Here is a 20,000-nt window from a genome sequence, read left to right as displayed (position 1 = left end):
TTGAGGAAAACCTAAGGAGGAAAGTTGCGCTTAGAATTCATCATTCTTGTGATATACACCTCCCACTGGCAGGAAGGCCACTCCATACAATCCTCACTGGGAGAGGCTTACAATTGTAGATCATGCAGGCTGGATAAATGGAATGGGGACACCCAAAGACTCTCTTGAAGGTCCCACAGCTATGATCGGTAACTCTAGGGCAGGTCTAAATGTCTACATTTGGCTTTCCCATCTCTCATGCACTTCACAGACACTGAAAAGAAAAGCAAAGAATGTTAATGCAGCCAATTTTGGGTTAAGGCAGTGAGAATATATCAATATGCATCTGCAAAAATTTAAAGTTGCTACTTTGTGACACTTCATTATAATTTTAACAGCAGTGTTTTCCAACTTTGCTGAAATCATATTCCTATTAAAGGATGAAGGTTTGTATTCGTGAAGGAACTAAAGGGCCTTACCATGTATCTATTGGTACCGGGTTGTACGGAGTCTTCATCAGAGGACTCTGCAAACATTTCAGCATAATAACTAAGCTTCTGAGGAATACCTTTCCTGCGACCTCTCCTTTTGGCTTTTATTTCAGAGACATAGCCTGATGGACCTGGAACATTTGGATCATTCGACGCCATAAAGAATGAAACAACCGACACTACCTGAAATAGTTCCACGACTAAGTAAATAAATGTTATTACATGATAGATTCAGTTTTCAATAAAACTATAAATTCTGTATTGTTTATTGAGCATTAACAAGTGTGTACTTTGCTCTTAATTAATGGAGACCTTAAGCAAATATTAAATATTGGACGAAGTTGCATATCTGTAAAAAGTCGAGACCAATTTCTTAATTATATTCCCATCCAGAACATTAAAGATTCTATAGTAATTATTTTATCAAATGTCCACTAACATACAGACAAATCAATATACTGTAGTGTCTTACAAATCAATATACTGTAGTGTCTTAGGAATATCTAGTATAGGAGATGTTATTTAGCAAAGAGTAATTTTGCAATAAAATAGAGCATGATATTCCTGAAAAAAAAAATTAAATACTAAAATCTCTAACCAATATATTTAGCATTCTTTTAAAAATAAATATAGCAATACCTTTAGAACAATATATCAAGTTGGGCACTTGGTAAGAAATCACTAAGTTCTTACAAAGTCCTAAGGAAAACAGAATTATTCAAAATAATCTTATACCCAAGCTTTGTTGGATGTGCATTCTCTAGCATAGACTCAACAGTTACTCCTTTATGTAAACTAGATAGCAAAGTCACTCACTGTTCAAAGGAAAGGGCAACCCATTTGGCTGAGGAGTTCGTCAGAGCAGAGTAATGAGAAACTAAATTTTTTTTTTTTTTCCTGAAGCTTAATTTCCTGAAGGTAAACTAACGAATTTAGCCTTTTTGTCCCATGAAATTAAAACACTTGCTAGACCTTGATGCTTATGAAGAAGTAGACCCAAACGGCGTATATCCTTTGTTTTGTAAAGACAGCAGATTTCTTAGCTTCCAGGTTATCCATTATTTTTTTCAAGTTGGTAAAAAGAGGTTCTTTTTGCACTTTGAGAAATGATGGTAGTCTATTGAGTAAACTTGTATGTGGTAGCTCTACCCTTGTAGATTACTGCCCAATTTCCATAACTCCCATATTAACTAATTTTTTTGAGATTTTGACAAAACGTCCACATAAATATGGTGAAGGTAATCATCTGTTCCCAAGTTTTGAAGTTTGGCTTTCACTAAGCCCTTGGAGCAAGTGAGCCCCTTTTTATAATGACATTTTCATAATAAAATAAATTTTTGAACATACCTACCCGCTGGTTATGTAAGAATGGCTAAAGTCCCTGACACCCCGGCAGAACTATTCAAAACTCGCAGATATGCCAGGTGTACACTAGCGCCCTGGTGGACTACAGGTAGAACTAATCCAACCACTTCAGATTTTCCTTGCCCCTTGGTCTCTATAGGGGAGGAGGATGGGATTATAACTTATATAACCAGCGGGTAAGTATGTTCAAAAATTTATTTTATGAAAATATTTTTAAACATAAAACTTACTTGTTCGTTATGTAAGAATGGCTGATTGACACCCTTGGTGGCGGGTCAGAAACATCAATTTGATTGGAAATTCACTTAAAGAGTTACACCTAAGCAAGTTAAAGAGGTTCATACCTGATAAGGAAACAGACTGCAACGGTTCTCCGCCTCATTCTGTCTGCTATCCTTGGAAGATCCAGCAGTCCACCCAGAGGGCTGATCTCTAGGAACTGTCAAACGGTGCCATAACCTATAACATGACAGGACTTCCACTAATACCCTTGTTCCGGGTGCTCTCAAGGAACAACATTACCACCTGACCAAATCAACAGATTGCGGAAGACTGTCGACCAATCTCCACATACAACCATAAAACAAAGTTCCAAGAGAAAGAAAAGGGTACTAGGAATTAGGGGAACGTAGTGGTAGATCCTTCACCTACTACTGAATTTGCAGCAACGAATGGAACCAAAGTGTAGCAGTCATCATAAAGAGTCTGGACATGTTTTAAGTAATGGGATGCGAAAACAGACTTACTTCCCCAAAAAGTCGCATCCATTATGCTTTGCAGAGAACGATTTTGTTTTAAAGCTACCAAAGTAGCCACTGCTCTTACTTCATGAGCCTTCACCTTGAGCAGTCCAAGATCTGCCTCATCACACTGTGAATGAGCTTCTCTAATTAAAATCCTTATAAAAAAGGATAGAGCACTCTTTGACATAGGCTGCGAGGGCTTCTTGACTGCACACCAGAGCGCCTCCGAGCTGCCTCTCAAGCTCTTCGTTCTGTCCAAATATAACCTTAGAGCTCTAACAGGACAGAATACTTTTTCGATCTCATCGCCCACTATGTCATTTTGGTTAGCAATTTCAAATAACTTGGGCCATGGACAAGAAGGAAGTTCATTCTTGGCCAGAAAACCCTGCTGTAAGGAACATATTGCTTTCCAGTTTCTGAATCCAAAGATCTTGCTAAAAGTATGGAGCTCACCGACTCTTTTAGCCATCGCTAAGCTCACTAAGAAAAAGGTCTTCTAAGTCATATCTTTAAAAGTGGCCGAGTGCAGAGGCTCGAACCTGCCACTCATAAGGAATCTAAATACTACATCCAAATTCCAAGTAGGTGAAACCCGATGACATCTCTAGATGTTTCAAAAGACCTAAGGTCTTGTAAATCTTTATTGTTGGAGAGATCCAAATTTCTATGTCTGAAAACAATTGCCAGCATACTTCTGTATCCTTTAATCATCGAGGCAAAGAAGTTACGCTTATTTCCAAGATCTAAAAAGAAATCGGCAATCTATGTTATAGAGGTATTGGACGAAGAAACCGAGTTAGCCTTACACCATTCTCTGAATACCTGTCATTTGGACTGATACACCCTGATGGTAGAGGCTCTCCTTGCTCTTGCAATAGCCTTGGCTGCCTCCTTCGAAAATCCTCTAGATCTTGCGAGTTTTTCGATAGTCTGAAGGCAGTCAGACTTAGAGCCCGGAGGATTTGGTGATTTCTTGTCAAATGGGGCTGTCTGAGAAGATCTGCTCTTGACGGAAGGCTTCTCGGCACGTCCACTAACCACTCCAGTACCTCCGTGAACCAGACTCTTGACTGCCAGAAAGGAGCAATTAGGGTCATCCTGGTCCCCTTGTGAGATACAAACTTTTGCACTGCTCTGTATAGGATGTTCGATTGGTGGAAACACTTACACATCCATGTGTGTCTAATCTAACAGGAACGCGTCTATGTGAGCTGCCTCAAGATCCGGAACTGGAGAGCAGTACGTTGCCAGTCTCTGTCTTGGAGGTTGCAAATAGATCTATGAGGGGACGACCCCATAACCGTCACAGCTTCTTGCAAACGTCCAGATGTAGCGTCCACTCTGTGGGAAGAACTTGGTCCCTCCTACTGAGCCTGTCCGCACTCACATTCTTGACTCCTTGAATGAACAGTGTCAATAAAAGAATCCTCCTTTCCTTCGCCCAAAGGAGAAGAGATCTCGCTAACTAGTACAGCGACTGAGTGGGTTCCCTCCTGCTTTGCTATATACGCTAGGGCCGTGGTGCTGTCCGCATTGACTTTAACCACCTTGTCTAGGACCAGATCCTTGAATCCTCTGAGGGCTAAGTGCACTGCTAAGAGCTCCTCCTGATTGATGTGAAGAGTCTCCTGTTCCTTTGTCCAACGACCTGAGATTTCTCTTTTTCCCAATGTTGCTCCCCACCCCGAATTTGAGGCGTCTGAAAACAACATGAGATCTGGGTTCCTCTGCTCCAATGAGAGGCCCTCGTTGAGTCTGTGAGCATTGTTCCACCATCGAAGTTGTGCTCTGATCGTACTCTTAATGGGAATACTCTCCCTGTCGAGACTGTCTCCCCTCTTCCAATGAGCATTGAGGTGAAATTGAAGGGGACGTAGGTGCAGTCTCCCCAGGGATACAAACTTCTCAAGACTCATCCATTCTCTTACTGAAGTGACTTCCTTCTTCATAAAGGCCTCCAGCCTTAGAAGTGCTGACTGAACTCTTGCAAGCGACGGAAAAGCCCGAAAATCCTGACTCTGAATCTCCATCCCCAAATAAAGGATCTTCTAGGATGGAGTCAGCTGTGACTTCTTTGGGCTCACTAGGAGTCCCAATTCTTTTGTCAAATCTAAAGTCAACTGAAGGTCCTTCAAACAGCAATCGGCAGAGGGAGCTCTTATAAGCCAATCGACCAAGTACAGGGAGGCTCTGATGCCTCGAGTGCAGCATGCTCGCTACATTCATCATTAGTTTCGTAAAAATCAGAGGAGCTGTGCAGAGGCCAAAACATAGGGCTTGAAACTGGAAGACTTCCTTCCCGTATACGAACCTCGGGTAACGGCTGCAGCTTGGATGTATTGGAACATGGAAATAAGCGTCTTGGAGGTCCAATGATACCATCCAATTGCCTTTCCTCTTTTCTTTGACTTCTTTGCCTCCAATTTGAAATTACTTCTCCCTGTAGGCTTGCCCCGAAAGGGCTGAGCAGAATGAGAATATGATGTCCCCTCCTTTGTTCTATGAGAAGAGAAGGACGTAGGCAAAACATTACTGGCTATTTTGGCAACCAAATCATGAGTAACCTTCACGAGTCAAATTTGCGGCCACTTCCTTCACTAAGTCCTGCGGAAAAAAAAAAAAAAAATAAAAAGAAAAATAAAAAGAGCCGAAGACATGGACGCAAAAAGCAACTCCGATCTCTGACATGGAGTGACCCCCGCAGAGAGGAACGAACACAAAGTTGCTCTCTTCATCACAACTCCCGCAGTAAACAGAGCGGCCAGCTCGTTAGAACCATCTCTAATTGCCTTGTCCATACAGGACATAAGCTGGTCAAGATTACTCGTATCTGTGTCCTTCATTTCGGTTACTTTTCTGCTTAAGGCTCCCAGTGACCAGTCAAGCAAATTAAACACCTAAAGCCCTGAACAATCCTTTCAAGAGATGGTCAAACTGCGACAATGACCACCACACTTTAGTCTTCCTCATTGCCAGGTGACGGGAAGAGTCCACCAGGTTTGAGAAGTCTCCCTGCGCAGACGCCGGAACTCCCAAACCCAAGACTTTCCCAGTCTCATACCAAACGCTCGACTTAGAAGCTAACTTGGGTGGTGGAAACGCGAAGCATGTCTTGCCCAGAGCTTTCTTTGAATCCAACCATGCTCCCATTAATTTCAATGCTCTCTTAGAAGAGCGGGAAAGAACCATTTTTGTATAAAAGGATGTCTTTGCTACTGTACCGAAGGTAAATTCAGAAGGAGGAGATCGCGGAGCAACAGACATAAAATTGTCTGGAAATAATTCCGTGAAGACTAGCATTAGCTTCTTGAGGTCCACCGAATGATGAGGTGGTTTCTCCTCTTCTCCCTCAGAGTTATCATCCAATTGTTCCTCCTGAGACAGAACCTCATCCGGGTCTTCCTCCAATAAATCAGTGATTGGAGCTGTGTTTTGATCATAACATTGACCTTCCTGTGCAGGCGCGTCGGTGGCGACATAGGCGCGCATGCGTTGTTCCATATTCACATCCAATTGACAGCCACTCGCCCTGCGTTTGCTGTCACGGTTGGTTTTACTATGGGGAGAATCTAGCTGGCGTTAACACTCCGCTGCGTCCTGGCGCTGACGCGATGTTGGCGCTGACGCGATGCTGGCGCTGATGCTCCGCCATTCCAAGACTCGATTGGCACGACTCGTCACGCAGGCGCTTGGTGCCTTCCTGCCGCTGACGCTCCGCGGCTTCAGCGATTAACTACCGAGCTTCGTCACGCTGCCTCTTAGATTCTGCTTGTTGCTGCCGCTGACGCTCTGCCTCACGCCTGCTCCTATCCTGCCGCTTCGCGGTCCGCTCCACTATTTGGCGAGCGTCGTCACGTTTGGACTGACGATCGGCTGCATGCGCTTTTGCTAGATGTTGTGAAACAGGGCTCTGCCGAGACACATCTTTTTCAACCTGCCGCTTAGCAGTGAAACTGGGAGACTGCCTGTCCGATATCACGTCAGCCTCAGAGACAACAGACCGCCTGTGTGACAACGGGTCTACCACGGAAGACTGATGCCCAGCCGCACTGCCACCAGCCGGGCAATAAGACTGAATCATTGACGAGAGCTGCCGTTTCATGTCCAACAGCATAGACCACTTTGGATCACCTTGAGGCGATAATAGCGCAGCCTTTTCTACAGCGAATTCACACCAACCTCACCTTTTCTATGGGGAGGGTGAACGACCTGAGCTACGGCAGCAGGATCACTCGAGGGAACGTCTGCGCGATTGATGAAGCCTCTCGTTCACTTTCGCCGTTCGACATAACTTCTCCCCTGGGTCCGGGAGCTTGTGTGACGGCGCCGAGTAAGGGTGTGAACTTAAAGACAGATTGGAAACGACTGAGTTATATTATTGTGGAACACTCTCCTTATATACAAAACCACAAGGCAACAGAACATAAGTTCACAAGACAGACAATATTACAGAGGAAAAACCAGGCAGGAATTTTCATGTTCGTTTTAGTGCGAGGTTAAATAGGGCGCCCTGATCTAGAGAGGCGAACTGTAGGCGGGTCATCTGGCAGAAGATAAGCAGGTTTTAGACGATCAATGGAGACCCAGTCTTCTTTGCCCCGAATGTTTAGGAGGAATGCTTTCGGACTGCGTCGGATCACAAGGAAAGGGCCCGTTTAAGGGGGCGTTAGTGGTGGCTTGCTGGTGTCGTTGCGCAGGAAGACGTGCGTTGCGGAGTGCAAGTCCGTTGGTATGTGATGCTTCGCTGGGGGCTTGTAAGTCTGGCGGCACGGAGTAAATTTTCCCACGACGTGACGTATGCGCTGGAGATCGTTGGAGGAGGTTGTAGAAGGAAAAAATTCGGCAGGGACGACCAACGGGTCGCCATACACCATTTCGGCTGCCGAGACGTCGAGGGCGTCTTTAGGAGTGGTCCTTAGTACCAGGAGGACCCAGGGAAGCTGAGTAAACCAGTTGCAATCCTTGCAGCGGGACATCAAAGCTGCTTTGAGGGTGCGGTGAAAACGTTCAACCATTCCATTGGCAGCGGGGTTGTAGGCCGTTGTCTGATGTAGGGTGATGCCCAGGAGATTCGCTAATGACGTCCATAATTGAGAGGTGAAAGTGGTTCCCCTGTCAGAAGTAATATGCTCAGGGATACCGACTCTTGAAATCCATCCAGAAAGTAAAGCAGATGTACATGAGGCGGACGTTGCAGTTTCCATGGGAATAGCTTCAGGCCAACGAGTGGAGCGGTCGATGAGGGTAAACAGGTAACGATGTCCTTGTGATGTGGGTAGGGGGCCTACAATGTCGACGTGAATATGTGCGAAACTATGCTGAGGTTAAGGAAAGGTGCCCGCTCCTGAATCCGAGTGTCGATGTACTTTGGAAGTTTGGCAAGAAGTACAGGCGCAGTCCCAATCCTTAGCATCCTTAGAAATGCCGTGCCAAATGAACTTTGCCTTCAGCAGCTGTGCAGTAGAACGGCACGAGGGATGTGAAAGGCCGTGGATGAAATCAAACACCTGTCGGCGCGTGGGAGCAGGAATCCAAGGTCGCGGTCTACCAGTACTGACGTCACAGAGGAGGGTGGTGTTGGAGTCTTTGAGGGGAAAATCCTTCCAACGGAGGGACGTGCAGGATGTCCTTCAAGCTTGATACTCTGGATCCTGTCGTTGGGCTTCAGCCAGGGCGTTGTAATCCAATCCCAGTTGAACGGCAGCCAACGTGTTTCTTGACAGGGCATCGGCAACGGGATTAATTTTCCCAGGGACGTATTAGAGGGTGCAATTGTACTCAGCCACGGCGGAGAGATGTCGGCGTTGACGGGCAGACCAGGCATCAGACTATTGAGTGAAGGCGTGCACCAGAGGCATGTGGTCTGTGCGAATGACGAAGGGCGTACCTTCTAAGAAATGGCGAAAGTGACGGACAGCCAAGTGCACCGTCAGAAATTCTCGATCGAAGGTAGAATAACCCGATTCTGCCTTGGACAGTTTTCTGCTGAAGAAGGCCAATGGGCGGGGCGAGCCTTTGACCACCTGCTCGAGTACTGCACCAATAGCGACGTCACTGGCATCGGTGGAGAGAAGGAGAGGGGCGTGTGGGATAGGAAAAGTAAGAGCCGCAGCAGTTGATAGGGCCTTCTTTGCATTGCAGAAGGCTGCTTCTTGAAGGGAACCCCACTTCAGGTCCTTTGGCTTGCCCTTGAGGGAGGCGTAGAGGGGAGCAAGAGTGGCGGCAATGGCTGGCAGAAAACGGTGATAATAGTTGATCATGCCAAAGAATTCCTGCAGAGCTTTGACGGTCGAGGGAAATTCTGAACGGCTGCTACCTTCTCAGGGAGGGGATGGACTCCTTCAGGAGTGATACGGTGCCCTGAGAACGACACTTCGTTGGCGCCAAAGGTACACTTATCATACCGGACTACAAGGCCGTTTTGTTGCAGGCGGTTGAGCACGATGCGCAGGTGACGGAGGTGTTCCTCTTTTGAGGAGGAGAACACAAGTATGTCGTCCACATAACATACACAGAAAGGGAGGTCCCCTAAGATGCCATCCATGAGACGTTGAAACGTTGCCCCAGCATTACGAAGGCCAAAACAGGAGTAATTGAAGGTTATGTGCCAAACGGAGTGGTGATGGCGGTCTTGGGGATGTCTTCTGGGTTCATAGGCACCTGATAATACCCCTTCAGGAGGTCGAGCGTAGAGAAAACCTTCGCTTTGTGCAAGTAGGAGGTCACAGGTAGGAGGTTACATCGGCAATGTTTGGGAGGGGGTAGTGATCCGGTTCAGTTTGCATGTTCAGGCGCCTGTAATCCCCGCACGGACGGAGGGAGCCGTCTTTCTTCAGAACGATGTGTAAGGGTGACGACCATGGGCTGAAGACCTTTTGGCAAAGGCCCATTTTCTCCATTCGGCGAATGTCTGTTTGGCGGCTGCCAATCGTTCCGGTGCCAGACGTCTGAATTTTGCGAAGACTGGGGGTCCCGTCGTCTTGATATGGTGATAAATACCGTGCTTGGCAGGAACCGTGGGCGTTTGGCGAAGTTCTGGACGGAAAACTTCCGGGTACGACGTGAGGAGGTGGGCGTAGGCATCCGTGGGTGCGCTGATGTGGAGAGCGAGGTTAGAGGGGGTGGGTTGAAGAGGTGTCGACAAGCACGAGTCTGCGTTGACCAATCGTCGGTGGGCGACATCGACCAGAAGGTGGAAATGAGAGAGGAAATCCGCACCGAGGATTGGCATTGTGACGTCAGCAACGAGAAACTTCCAATTGAACTTACCGTTTCCGAACGATTATGTGAGGTTCTCGTAACCGTAGGTGGGTATCGCAGATCCATTGGCAGCTACCAAGCGGACGTCGGCAGATATAGACAGACTACGTTGTGCCTTGAAGAGTTTCCTTGGCAAAAGAGAACGACAAGCACCCGTGTCTACCAAAAATCGCACGCCCGTTCCTGCATCCTGTAAAAAGAAAAGATTAGAAACATGGGAGGCCACCGCCACAAGCGATGGCCTACTTACACGTTTTTTGGCCACTGACAATCTTTGGCACATTTCTTCATGGTTGCCCCGAATCTGAAGTGGTAGTAGCAAAACTGCGGCGGATGGGAGGTAGTAAGTGACTGTAGAAGTCGTTCGTTGGGGCGCGAGCAATTGGTGGGTGGTGGGTGGTGGGCGGATTTGTCGCCGCTTCGGCACGTCATGGGGTAGGCGTGTATGTCCTACGGCATTCATGTCAGCTTCGGTTGACGTTGAATAGGCATCCTCGTCGTCAGTGGTGGAGGCGTTGATGGAGGTCTTGAAGTGGCTGTCCATAAGGGCGTCGGCTTTGGTCATCAAGTCCTTTATGGGTAAACTATCGACATCGGGTATGGCAGCGCCGCGTACAGGTTCAGGTAAACGGCGTATCCAAAGGGCACTGAGTAGGTTCACCTCACGAGGAGAGCCGTCTGCGGCAGGTTGAAGGCGAGCGATACTGGTCATTTCCCTGAGGGCAAGCGAAGCCCTTTGGTCCCCCAACGGTTGTTGCGAGAGCTGAAAAAGCTTTGCTATACGGGCGGCTGGCGACGGCGAGTACTGCTGCAGAAGGTATGATTTGAGGGCATCATACGCTATTGGGGTGTCTTCTTGTTCACAAAGCCAGTCGGATATTTCTGGGAAGGTGTCTTCGGGTATCGCTGCGAGAACATAATCCACTTTGGTGGTTGAGCGAGTCACGCCCCTGATACGAAAGTGGACTTCAGCGCGTTGAAACCAAGTGAACGCTTCTCTGCTGGCGAACGGTGAAAGTTTCAATGGGGCGGCCGCGGCGCCAACTGCAGTAGAGTCTGTCTCCGTCATAGTACCAACGATGGAGGGGCGAGGGAGGTGGGGGTGGAAGGCAGTGGGAGCGAGTCGACTTCCGGGGTCACCAATGCGACGGCGCCGAGTAAGGGTGTGAACTCAAAGGCAGATTGGAAACGACTGAGTTATATTATTGTGGAACACACTCCTTATATACAAAACCTCAAGGCAACAGGACATAACAAGTTCACAAGACAGACAATATTACAGAGGAAAAACCAGACAGGAATTTTCATGTTCGTTTTAATGCGAGGGAAGAGCGAAGATACAAGCATAATATATACAAAAGGAATTATGTACAATTGTGTGAAACACGGTTGGTACACTTGACAGAGGTCTCAGGCTAGGCGAACGACAGGATCGCGCAGGCGCGCCCTTCACAACACTAAACACATTTGTCGAACTTTTAACACTTGATTGATCACTAGTACGACCACCTTTACATAAATTAATTTCCGACACAATTTGCTTTTTATCTGCCACTAAAGATTCAACTCTCACACCGAGAGCTTGAATTGCGGACAATATCTCCCTCATCGTAGGTTCATTCGGCTCTTGATCTACCACTACGGGGGAAGGAATAGGATTAATGATATCAGACACAGGTAAATCCACAGAATGGGAAGAACTACGTCTAATCCTGTCTCAATCTAATTTCTGAGTATAACGCTCATAAGCTACCCATTGACTTTTAGTTAACAAAGAACATTCTTCACACCGATCCCCAAAAGAACACTATTTTCCCCTACATTTAACACACATTGTATGCGGATCAACAGAACCCTTAGGAAGGAGAGTGTGACAACCCCTACTACACTTCCTATATACAGGGGAGGGGTCGGCCATATTGAAAAGTGACGAGAGAGAATTAAACAGTAACAAAGGTCAAAACAGCTAAGTAACCCCTAAATAATAAAGATTTCAAGAAAAAATGAAAAGGAAATTACTAAAGCGAAAGCCAAAAACAAAAAGACAAGAGTATGTCACCAAATAAACCATCCAATTGAATGTAAATAGCGAGGTAATTTTCAACGTTCTGGCCAGTATGGCCGGCAGAGAAAATCTGAAGTGGTTGGATTAGTTCTACATGTAGTCCACCAGGGGGCTAGTGTACACCTGGCATATCTGCGATAGCCGCAAGTTTTGAATAGTTCTGCTGGGGCGTCAGCTACTTTAATCATTCTTATAACCAGCGGGTAAGTTTTATGTTTAAAAATTTCCAATACTGTACAGAAACCCCTCGACTGTGAACAGGAAGTTCATATGACTGGCTTTAATCTTAGTGCTGCCTTTAATCATGTTAATTAAGAGTCAATTGTTTTTAAACTTAAACAGCATTATCATCAAATCAAGGGATAGATTGCATAGTTCTTGTTGATGGGTACTGTAGTGAATAAATGAATGTAATACAGTATCTGGTGTTCCTCAGGGTAGTGTTCTCGGACCACTACTTTTCATACCAACTTTCAATACCATCTATGCATAATATGTGGTTTGGCCAAGGAAACAAGGTCATTACCGATGCAGAGAATGACTCACTCTCTACATTAATGCCATCTCCAGAATGTAGACCTATGGTTGCTGAATCTCTTAATAGAGATCTAGTAATTGATTGGTGTATGGTGGAAATTACCTGTTATAAAGTTGAACTTTAACATATCTCACAAGTAAGATTTTAATAATGCTAAGGATAGTGGTCTTCAACATTCAGATCCTTGCTTTGGCAACATCTATAACTATCAAAATTTCAGGTTTAATCTTGTTTCCAAACTTACTTCTGAGAGTTCAGTTAGTTTTTTTGTGTAATTTTCTTAAGATTTTTCACAATTCTGACCATCCTATGCATTCATATCTTCCAAAACAGTACCTTCCTATAAATAGTAATAGATATGTACAGGTAGTTATTTTCAAGTGTCGCCTTCTACATTATATGACTCAATAATCCACGGTATTTTAGACTTCTTATTCCACCTGTGACCTGATTGTGGAATCATTCTAACCAGAGAGTTTAATTAGTGGCTTTTCTGCTGAGCAGGCCAACATTATCTTTTTTCATACTTTATATATGATAGATCCATTTGAATGTTATTGATCTTGATATTATTCGGTTCACTAATTTCTTATTATATGCAGATTTTTTGTCATTTCGTTATTTCTTATACTTACTGGACTGCTTTCCCTGTTGAAGTCCTCGGGCTTGTAGCATCCATTAAGGATTGTAACTTTACTAGTAATTACGATAATGATAGGATAGTAGTAATGCTGATAACTAAGTGATTTGGAAGAGGTATTGAAAGCTGTATTCAAGTAATGTAGCTTAAATATTTACCAGATATAAACTCCGCAGAATTTTCAAGCATTATGGATAGTGTGTGAAGAGCGATTATGGGGTAATATAGAGGATGCAGAAAACTATGTTAATTTTATACAAATACTTGAGAAAGGGACAACTCAAGACTAGGGAAGCCAAATTATCTCTTGGTTGTCTAACCAAAACTATCAAAATAATGAGCGTTTATCAGAGCAGAGAAGAAAGCTAGATAGTTTTAGACTCAATACTATCTCCTTGATGACATTACATTTTTAGATTCTCTGAAATTTGGGTAGGCACATCTGGTTGTCAAAATAGAAAATGTTTATCAGCCTATTCACTCTACCAGTGCTGAGGAACAAACGCTGGTGTTCTGTTCTGAAGCTTTGAGTTCTCTTAAGGTAATTGCATCTTGGAGAAAGAGAAGATAGAGAAGTACTCAAACTTGGGGTTGGTGAAAGCTGGCTTCTAGGTTTTGGCTACAACCTCCGGAACAAAGGTTACGAAGACTTTCGTCCATTTCTCAAAAGGACTCATGGCACTGGATACGTCACAATTTGCCTACTCTTATTGCCAAAGCTAACGCAAGTAGAAGGATAGTCGAGTGTCATTCTTTTCCGAAGCCATCCCTAACGGTTTGTATGGAGCCCGCTTAAGTGTGCTGAGAACTCTCATGAAATCCAAGTTTGGGATCAGAGTTCCCTGAGAGGCAAGACTTTTCAAAGGTTCTTATGAGCATGAACAGTACCACAAGGTTAAGGTTCATTGCAGGTACCGAGGCATCTCTGCAGTGCCTTGTGAAAAGCCTGTCACTCAGAGGAGACGCTGGATAATCTACGAATGTCATATGACACTGAAGTCAGAGTTATTACACCTCTGAAGATGGGTTGTGCCACTGGAATAGTTAAACTGGTATCTCAACAATGAGTATTAGCAAATTCATAATTAATTTTGGGTGCGGCTACTTTGAGAGGCCCTCGGGCCAGCATGCCATTTGACGTTGTCTGAAGTCTGTCGATTAAATGACATATAAGGCAAAAGGGCAAAAAGGTTAAGCATCCAGGTTGTTCCAGGAATGATAGAAGGTATCCTCTATTGCTGATGGGTCCGAGATGGTTAGCAGAATACTAGAGGCGTATGGTATTATTGGGTGCTAAAGTCGATTGATAAGGAATTCCAAAGGGTAAGAGACCTTTCTGCCACACAGGGTAGTAAGGACCACTCCACCTTCCACTTGCTCCTGATGGCTAAACAAGTCTACTAGTACATTCCTCTTGCCCAGAATGTACATATGTCACACCTCAACTATGATGTCAAATCCCTAAGTGGGTGCCTGCTTTGGAAAGTTGCAGAGGGCCCAAAATGGTTTCTCTTACTTGTTGATATAAGCTATTATAATGGTACAGTAGTGACGCTTATCAAAGCTACTGAATGCTTTATCAAATTCTCTTGGAAAGTCTATGGTGCCAGGAGTCCTGCTCGCATCTCGAGCTGGTGGATGTGCAGGTGGATGTGCAGGAACTTCTCGTCTTCATACCACTTTCTTCAGGTGGTCTGGTTCCTTGGGTCTGCACCCCTCCCCTCCTTGGATACATCTGTGAACTGCAGTATTTCCAAAAGTGGAGAGTAGACAAACTCCCTTGGTGAGATCTTTGTCATCTAACCACCAGAAGAGATCATCATTCTTTTCCACCGGAACCTAAAAATGCGAGAAATCTGTTCCAATCTTAGAGCAATTGTCTCCTTGTTGACAAAAGGATCTGCCAATCCTCGAGATACAGGATGCATATATCATTCGATCGAGCCTAAGCTAAAACCAGCAAAAACACTCTAAGGAACACTTGGGGAATGGTCGACAGTTTGAAGTACAGGGTTTTGAATTGGTACAAGAATTCCTAGTGCTTAATGAGGCAATACTTTCTGCTAAAACCAGCAAAAACACTCTAAGGAACACTTGGGGAATGGTCGACAGTTTGAAGTACAGGGTTTTGAATTGGTACAAGAATTCCTAGTGCTTAATGAGGCAATACTTTCTGCTCAACTGGTGGATTGATATTTGGTGATGCATGCCCTTGAAGATGACAAGAGACATCAAGTTGTCCTTCATGCTATCTGGAAGTACCATGCTCACAGTCTCCATCTCATCAGTTTGTTCAACAAACCTGTTCAGAGGAGAGAGGGGGAATATCATACATCAGTCGACTTCTCCACTTGGAAGGAATAGTCAACTATAGTGACCAGGAGACCCCTCTTGGATAACTTCTAGCATGTACATCATTGCATTCACTTATGGTAAGAGGACAAGCTTTTGACAAGCCTGGAATATACGTTTAGAACGTCATCGGAAAATAAGCGAGAGAGGATGAGAGATAATGAAAAGGAGGAGGTATCAGGACTGTAGAACTTCTATCCCCGTCTGGACTTTAAAAATTCTGTCACCCACTTTTCTGCACAATATAAGTGTCACATTTCCCAATGGTTTCATAGGCATTCCTCCCACTCACAGTAACTGGAGGTTCTTTGAATACAGTAATCTTGTTGTCAGGTTTACAATGCTGTATTCCTTGATATGGGGAACAGATGACTGATCTTAGCCTTTACCCTGGGCGGAGGGTGCCGCCTTGCCCCGGGCGGAGGGTGCCGCCTTGCCCCGGGCGGAGGGTGCCGCCTTGCCCCGGGCGGAGGGTGCCGCCTTGCCCCGGGCGGAGGGTGCCGCCTTGCCCCGGGCGGAGGGTGCCGCCTTGCCCCGGGCGGAGGGTGCCGCCTTGCCCCGGGCGGAGGGTGCCGTCTTACCCTGGATAGAGGAAATGTGGTTGGGAATAGGTGAAGGGGTGGGAAAAATTGAATGTGTATGTGTGTGCACATCTAAGTATTTGCACATGTTTAATGGGTCACATACACTAGTTGTTATATCAAATTACACTATCATATTTCCATTGACGTCACAAAAACAATCTTTAAATTCCCTCAAGAGATCTACTTGCACCTTGAAAATAAATTTTAATCTTTGAATTTAGAAATAGTTTTGGTAATATAACACCAATGTTACTTCACTAATTTATGAGGCACAAAAAAGCCAAATTGAAAATAATTTGTATTTTACCTAACAATACAAACCTGACCTCTTTATTAGAGAACAAACTTTCAGCAAAGATGAAAGATTAGCCATATGACTTTTAGCGAGGTATGGTTAGGGTTAGGGCTAGTACCGACTACCCCGCTTACACATCTGTGTTCTCTCGTCACTTTTAATTGCAGGCAGGAATTGCAAGGGGATAAGTGCTGGTTGAACAAATATGTACAAAGCTCAAGACTGTATTGCTACGAGAAATTCAAATATTTTCCCATCTGTCATTTCATCCTACACTATAAAAAACCCTTTCGCTCTTTATTAGGGATGACTCGCCTTAAGGTGGGTGGAAGTTCTTAACCATCTGGCTGGTTTTCGCCACCGGGGGTTCCTCCACGTTGTGCACGTTTTACAGAGAAATCACCCTGGCACCTTGCTAAACTTGCGTGTATGTGCATGCTTTTGCAGCTTGAGCAATCTGCGTGGTTGTGCGATACTAGCAATGTGACTTGTCCAGGTAAGAATTCTCTATGTCATCAGACTTCTTTGAGGCTCGAATAGACATTACACAATTCCAACCTTGCTAGGGGATATGGGGAAACAATAAAAGGAAAGTAGTTTTTACCAGCAGACAGAGGAGGCCACCTTACAGAATACCATAGCTGCTTTTCCACATGTGAGGGAAAGATGAAGAATAGAAGGAGCCAGTCCCTCTTATAATTCACCCCAGACTTAATTCCAGGTAACCTCTGCCCTCCATCATCTGCTATTTGTCCATCAAGGAGCCCGAGGTGTTTAAATATATTTTGTGCAGCCACCACAGGCCCGATGGAGAATGTCTCCATGTTCCTGTTGGTTACATCTTCCAGGTAGTGGGTATTGAAGGTCGTCGGACGCTTCCAAACACCATCTAGAAGCACCTGCATCTCACAGTTTCTCTTGAACACTAGGGACGTGCTAATGCCTCTAATGCCATGAGCTCTAGGTTTCCACATTTGTGGGGAAGAATCAGGATTCAAGGCCCAGTCTATAACCTGGCCAATCCAGGCCGAGATTGTATTTCTAGATTTTTCTTTCCACCTTCCACATACTGATGAACAGTCTGTTCAGTTGCGGGCAAGCTCCTGAATTTTGCTCAGGGCAACACCTCAGAGCCATCACTGGGCATAGTAGCAGTTGATTTGGGTCATCGGTTATGTTACAGACACACTCAATCCAGAAAGGCCTGAATCTACTCAACTCACAGATTTCGAGTCGGCGCTAAACTCAGGGACAAAGCCGAACATTACCTGTCCCCATCCCCTTGAATAGGAGAAGTCGTAAGAAAGACCCTATATTAGCTTACTCACTTTTCTGGAGCGAGAGTGAACAGGAAGACCATTTTTAACTCGGGTAAAGATCTGATGTCCAACGTAACAAATTGTACGGAGCTCTTTTGAGCAATTGCACAACTCAGGCCACATTCCATGGAAGTGGTCTAACTTTCAACCTAGTTCAAGTAAGCTCAAAACTTTATGCACAGAGAGAGAACTCCAATTATGAAGAAACATTAATCCCTTTCAGTTTAAAGTCGAGGCTCAAGGCTGAGCAATAACCTTTCGCCGAGAGGGAGTTTTTCCTCCCGAAGGTATATGAGAAAATCCGCTATTACTGGGATGGTGGCATCGAGAGGGGAGATTCCCCTTCTACAATACCAACCGCAGAAGACTGCCCACTTTCCCTGATTTACCCCTGCTGAAGATTCCTGGAGGTATCCAGACATCTTTTCCACAACAGGTTGCGAAAAGCCTCGCTCGAGGTGCTGGATAATCTCAAGGCGTGAAGACGAAGGGACTCTACGGCTTTGTGGTATATCTTTAAGAGTGGCTGTCTTTGTAGATCAAGACGTGTAATGTTCTCTCGGGATCTCTGCTAGTAGCTGAAAAAGGTCCAGAAACCATTATATGTGATGGCATAGCAGAGCTATAAGGGACATTGCCAGGTTAATGGATGTTCTAACCCTGTTGAGCACCCTTTTCATCAGGCAAATCGGGGGAAATGCGCAGACATTATGTTGTCCTACCGTTGTTGAAAGGCATCTTGCCATAGTGCTCGAGGATCTGGTACTGGGGAGTAGTGCAGTGGGAGCTTACTGTTCAGATATGCTGCTAACAGATTCACCGTCAGGGAAGCCCACAAAGTCAGGAGTTGTCCTCTGACAATCTTAGCATTTCCACAGCTAGATGGCATAGGACCTGTGAAAAGGTAACTCCTTGTTTGTTGATGTATCCCACCACTGTGGTGTTGTCGCACATCAACACCACTAAGTGACCTGACAGGAGCAGTTGAAACTGTTGGAGAGCCAAAAAGGCTACCCTCATTTGTAAAAGGCTTAGTACGGGCATCTTTCGGACTTGGACCAGAGCACGGAGGCATCTAAGAAGAGCGTCAATTCCAGGAGGGATGAGAGAAGGTCTACACCTCTGCGAAGGTTGTAGTTTGCCAGTCAGCACTTCAGATATGTCCTTTGCTTGATTCCCATCAGGTCCAGTAAGCCCAGTGGGTCGTTGTCCTGGGGCCAACTGAACCTCAGCCACTACTGGAGTGACTGTATGCATAGTCGGCCATTGGTAACCAGACATTCCACGGAAGACAGGTGTTCTGTTAGATGTAGCCACTATTGATCTGGAAAGGAGTCTCATCTTTAGTCTTAGTATCCCGTCATTGGAGGGGAATACTTTCCCCGGTCTAGTGTCCAAGCATCCTCAGATATACCAGTCTCTGTGATGGTTGCAAGGACGACTTCGAGATGCACAGCAATCCCAAGATTGCAATAAAACTCAAGAAGCCTGTTTCAGTTTGGAGAAAACACATAAGAAAGCCTGAGGTGCTGTTGTCTACGATGATTCTCAAATATTTCCTCGATGACGGATGGACTGAGATCTGGAAGTATGCATCCTTTAAATCCATTGTGATTATGAAGTCCTCTGATCAGATCGTCTAACTATCTCTGGCATCTCTATGCTGAACGAAGTTTGTTGTACAAACTTCGTTTAGAGCAGAGAGATTGAAGACTGATCTGCAGCCTTCAGACATCTTTTCTATAAGAAAGGGTTGACTGTGAAAGCCTGGGGACCCATCCAAGACCTCTTGTAGAGCGTCCTTCTCCAGCATTGTTTGGACTTCAGCCTCGAGGGCCTGTTCCTTCACGTATCCCTTCGTGTAGGAACTCGATGGATTTTGAAGAGTCAAGGGAGGGAGAGAGAGCACGAACTGGATGTGATAACCTAAACGTATTGTTGAGATCATCCAAGCCTCGGCCCAGTTTGTCTACAACTGCTACCACTGGTGTTGCAGGCATCATCCCACCGGTGGACAAGTGAGAGGAAAGATCTCACTAGCGGGCTTGCCCGTGTCTCCTGCCACTTCACTTTTTCCTCCTCTAGAGCCATTACTTCCTTTAGCCTGGTCTCTAGAATGAAAGCTTTTTTTGTGGCTGTCTTGGTGGTCTCTAGAATGAAAGGGCTTTTTTGTGGTTGTCTTGGGAGTCCCTAAACTTTTACTGCTCCCTTGTGGTCTAACAGGAGGTGGCTGCTGGGCTGGTGGCACCGGAGCGTAGGGCCTCGGTGTCATAGCTCTTTGAAGAAGGGAGTCCTGGTTGGCCTTTTTCCAACAGTGCCCAACACTGCGCTTTCTCGATGTCTTCAAAGTTATAAAGCGAGGGATC

At 45.4% G+C, this 20,000-nt stretch overlaps 2 protein-coding genes across 4 annotated transcripts in view; both read right to left on the bottom strand.

Moving 5' to 3' along the window:
- Window positions 1-20,000, bottom strand: part of LOC137620700 (uncharacterized) — a 561,924-nt gene that overhangs the window by 51,256 nt on the left and 490,668 nt on the right. The gene's annotated exons all lie outside the window — the stretch shown is intronic.
- The window catches only part of LOC137620698 (uncharacterized), a 73,502-nt gene that overhangs the window by 11,485 nt on the left and 42,017 nt on the right, over window positions 1-20,000 (bottom strand). Inside the window, exon 4 of one of the 2 annotated variants that reach the window (XM_068351045.1) lies at window positions 459-649. In XM_068351045.1, the coding sequence (XP_068207146.1) occupies window positions 459-649 (191 nt within the window). Of the gene's footprint in view, window positions 1-458; window positions 654-20,000 lie in introns of both variants that reach the window. The other variant, XM_068351044.1, reaches the window with a different exon arrangement.

This window comes from Palaemon carinicauda, chromosome 27 (assembly GCF_036898095.1).
Source record: "Palaemon carinicauda isolate YSFRI2023 chromosome 27, ASM3689809v2, whole genome shotgun sequence".
Classification (NCBI taxonomy): domain Eukaryota; kingdom Metazoa; phylum Arthropoda; class Malacostraca; order Decapoda; family Palaemonidae; genus Palaemon; species Palaemon carinicauda.
The sequence above is the reverse complement of the archived record's forward strand: the minus strand, read 5'-3'. Positions and strand labels throughout refer to the sequence as shown.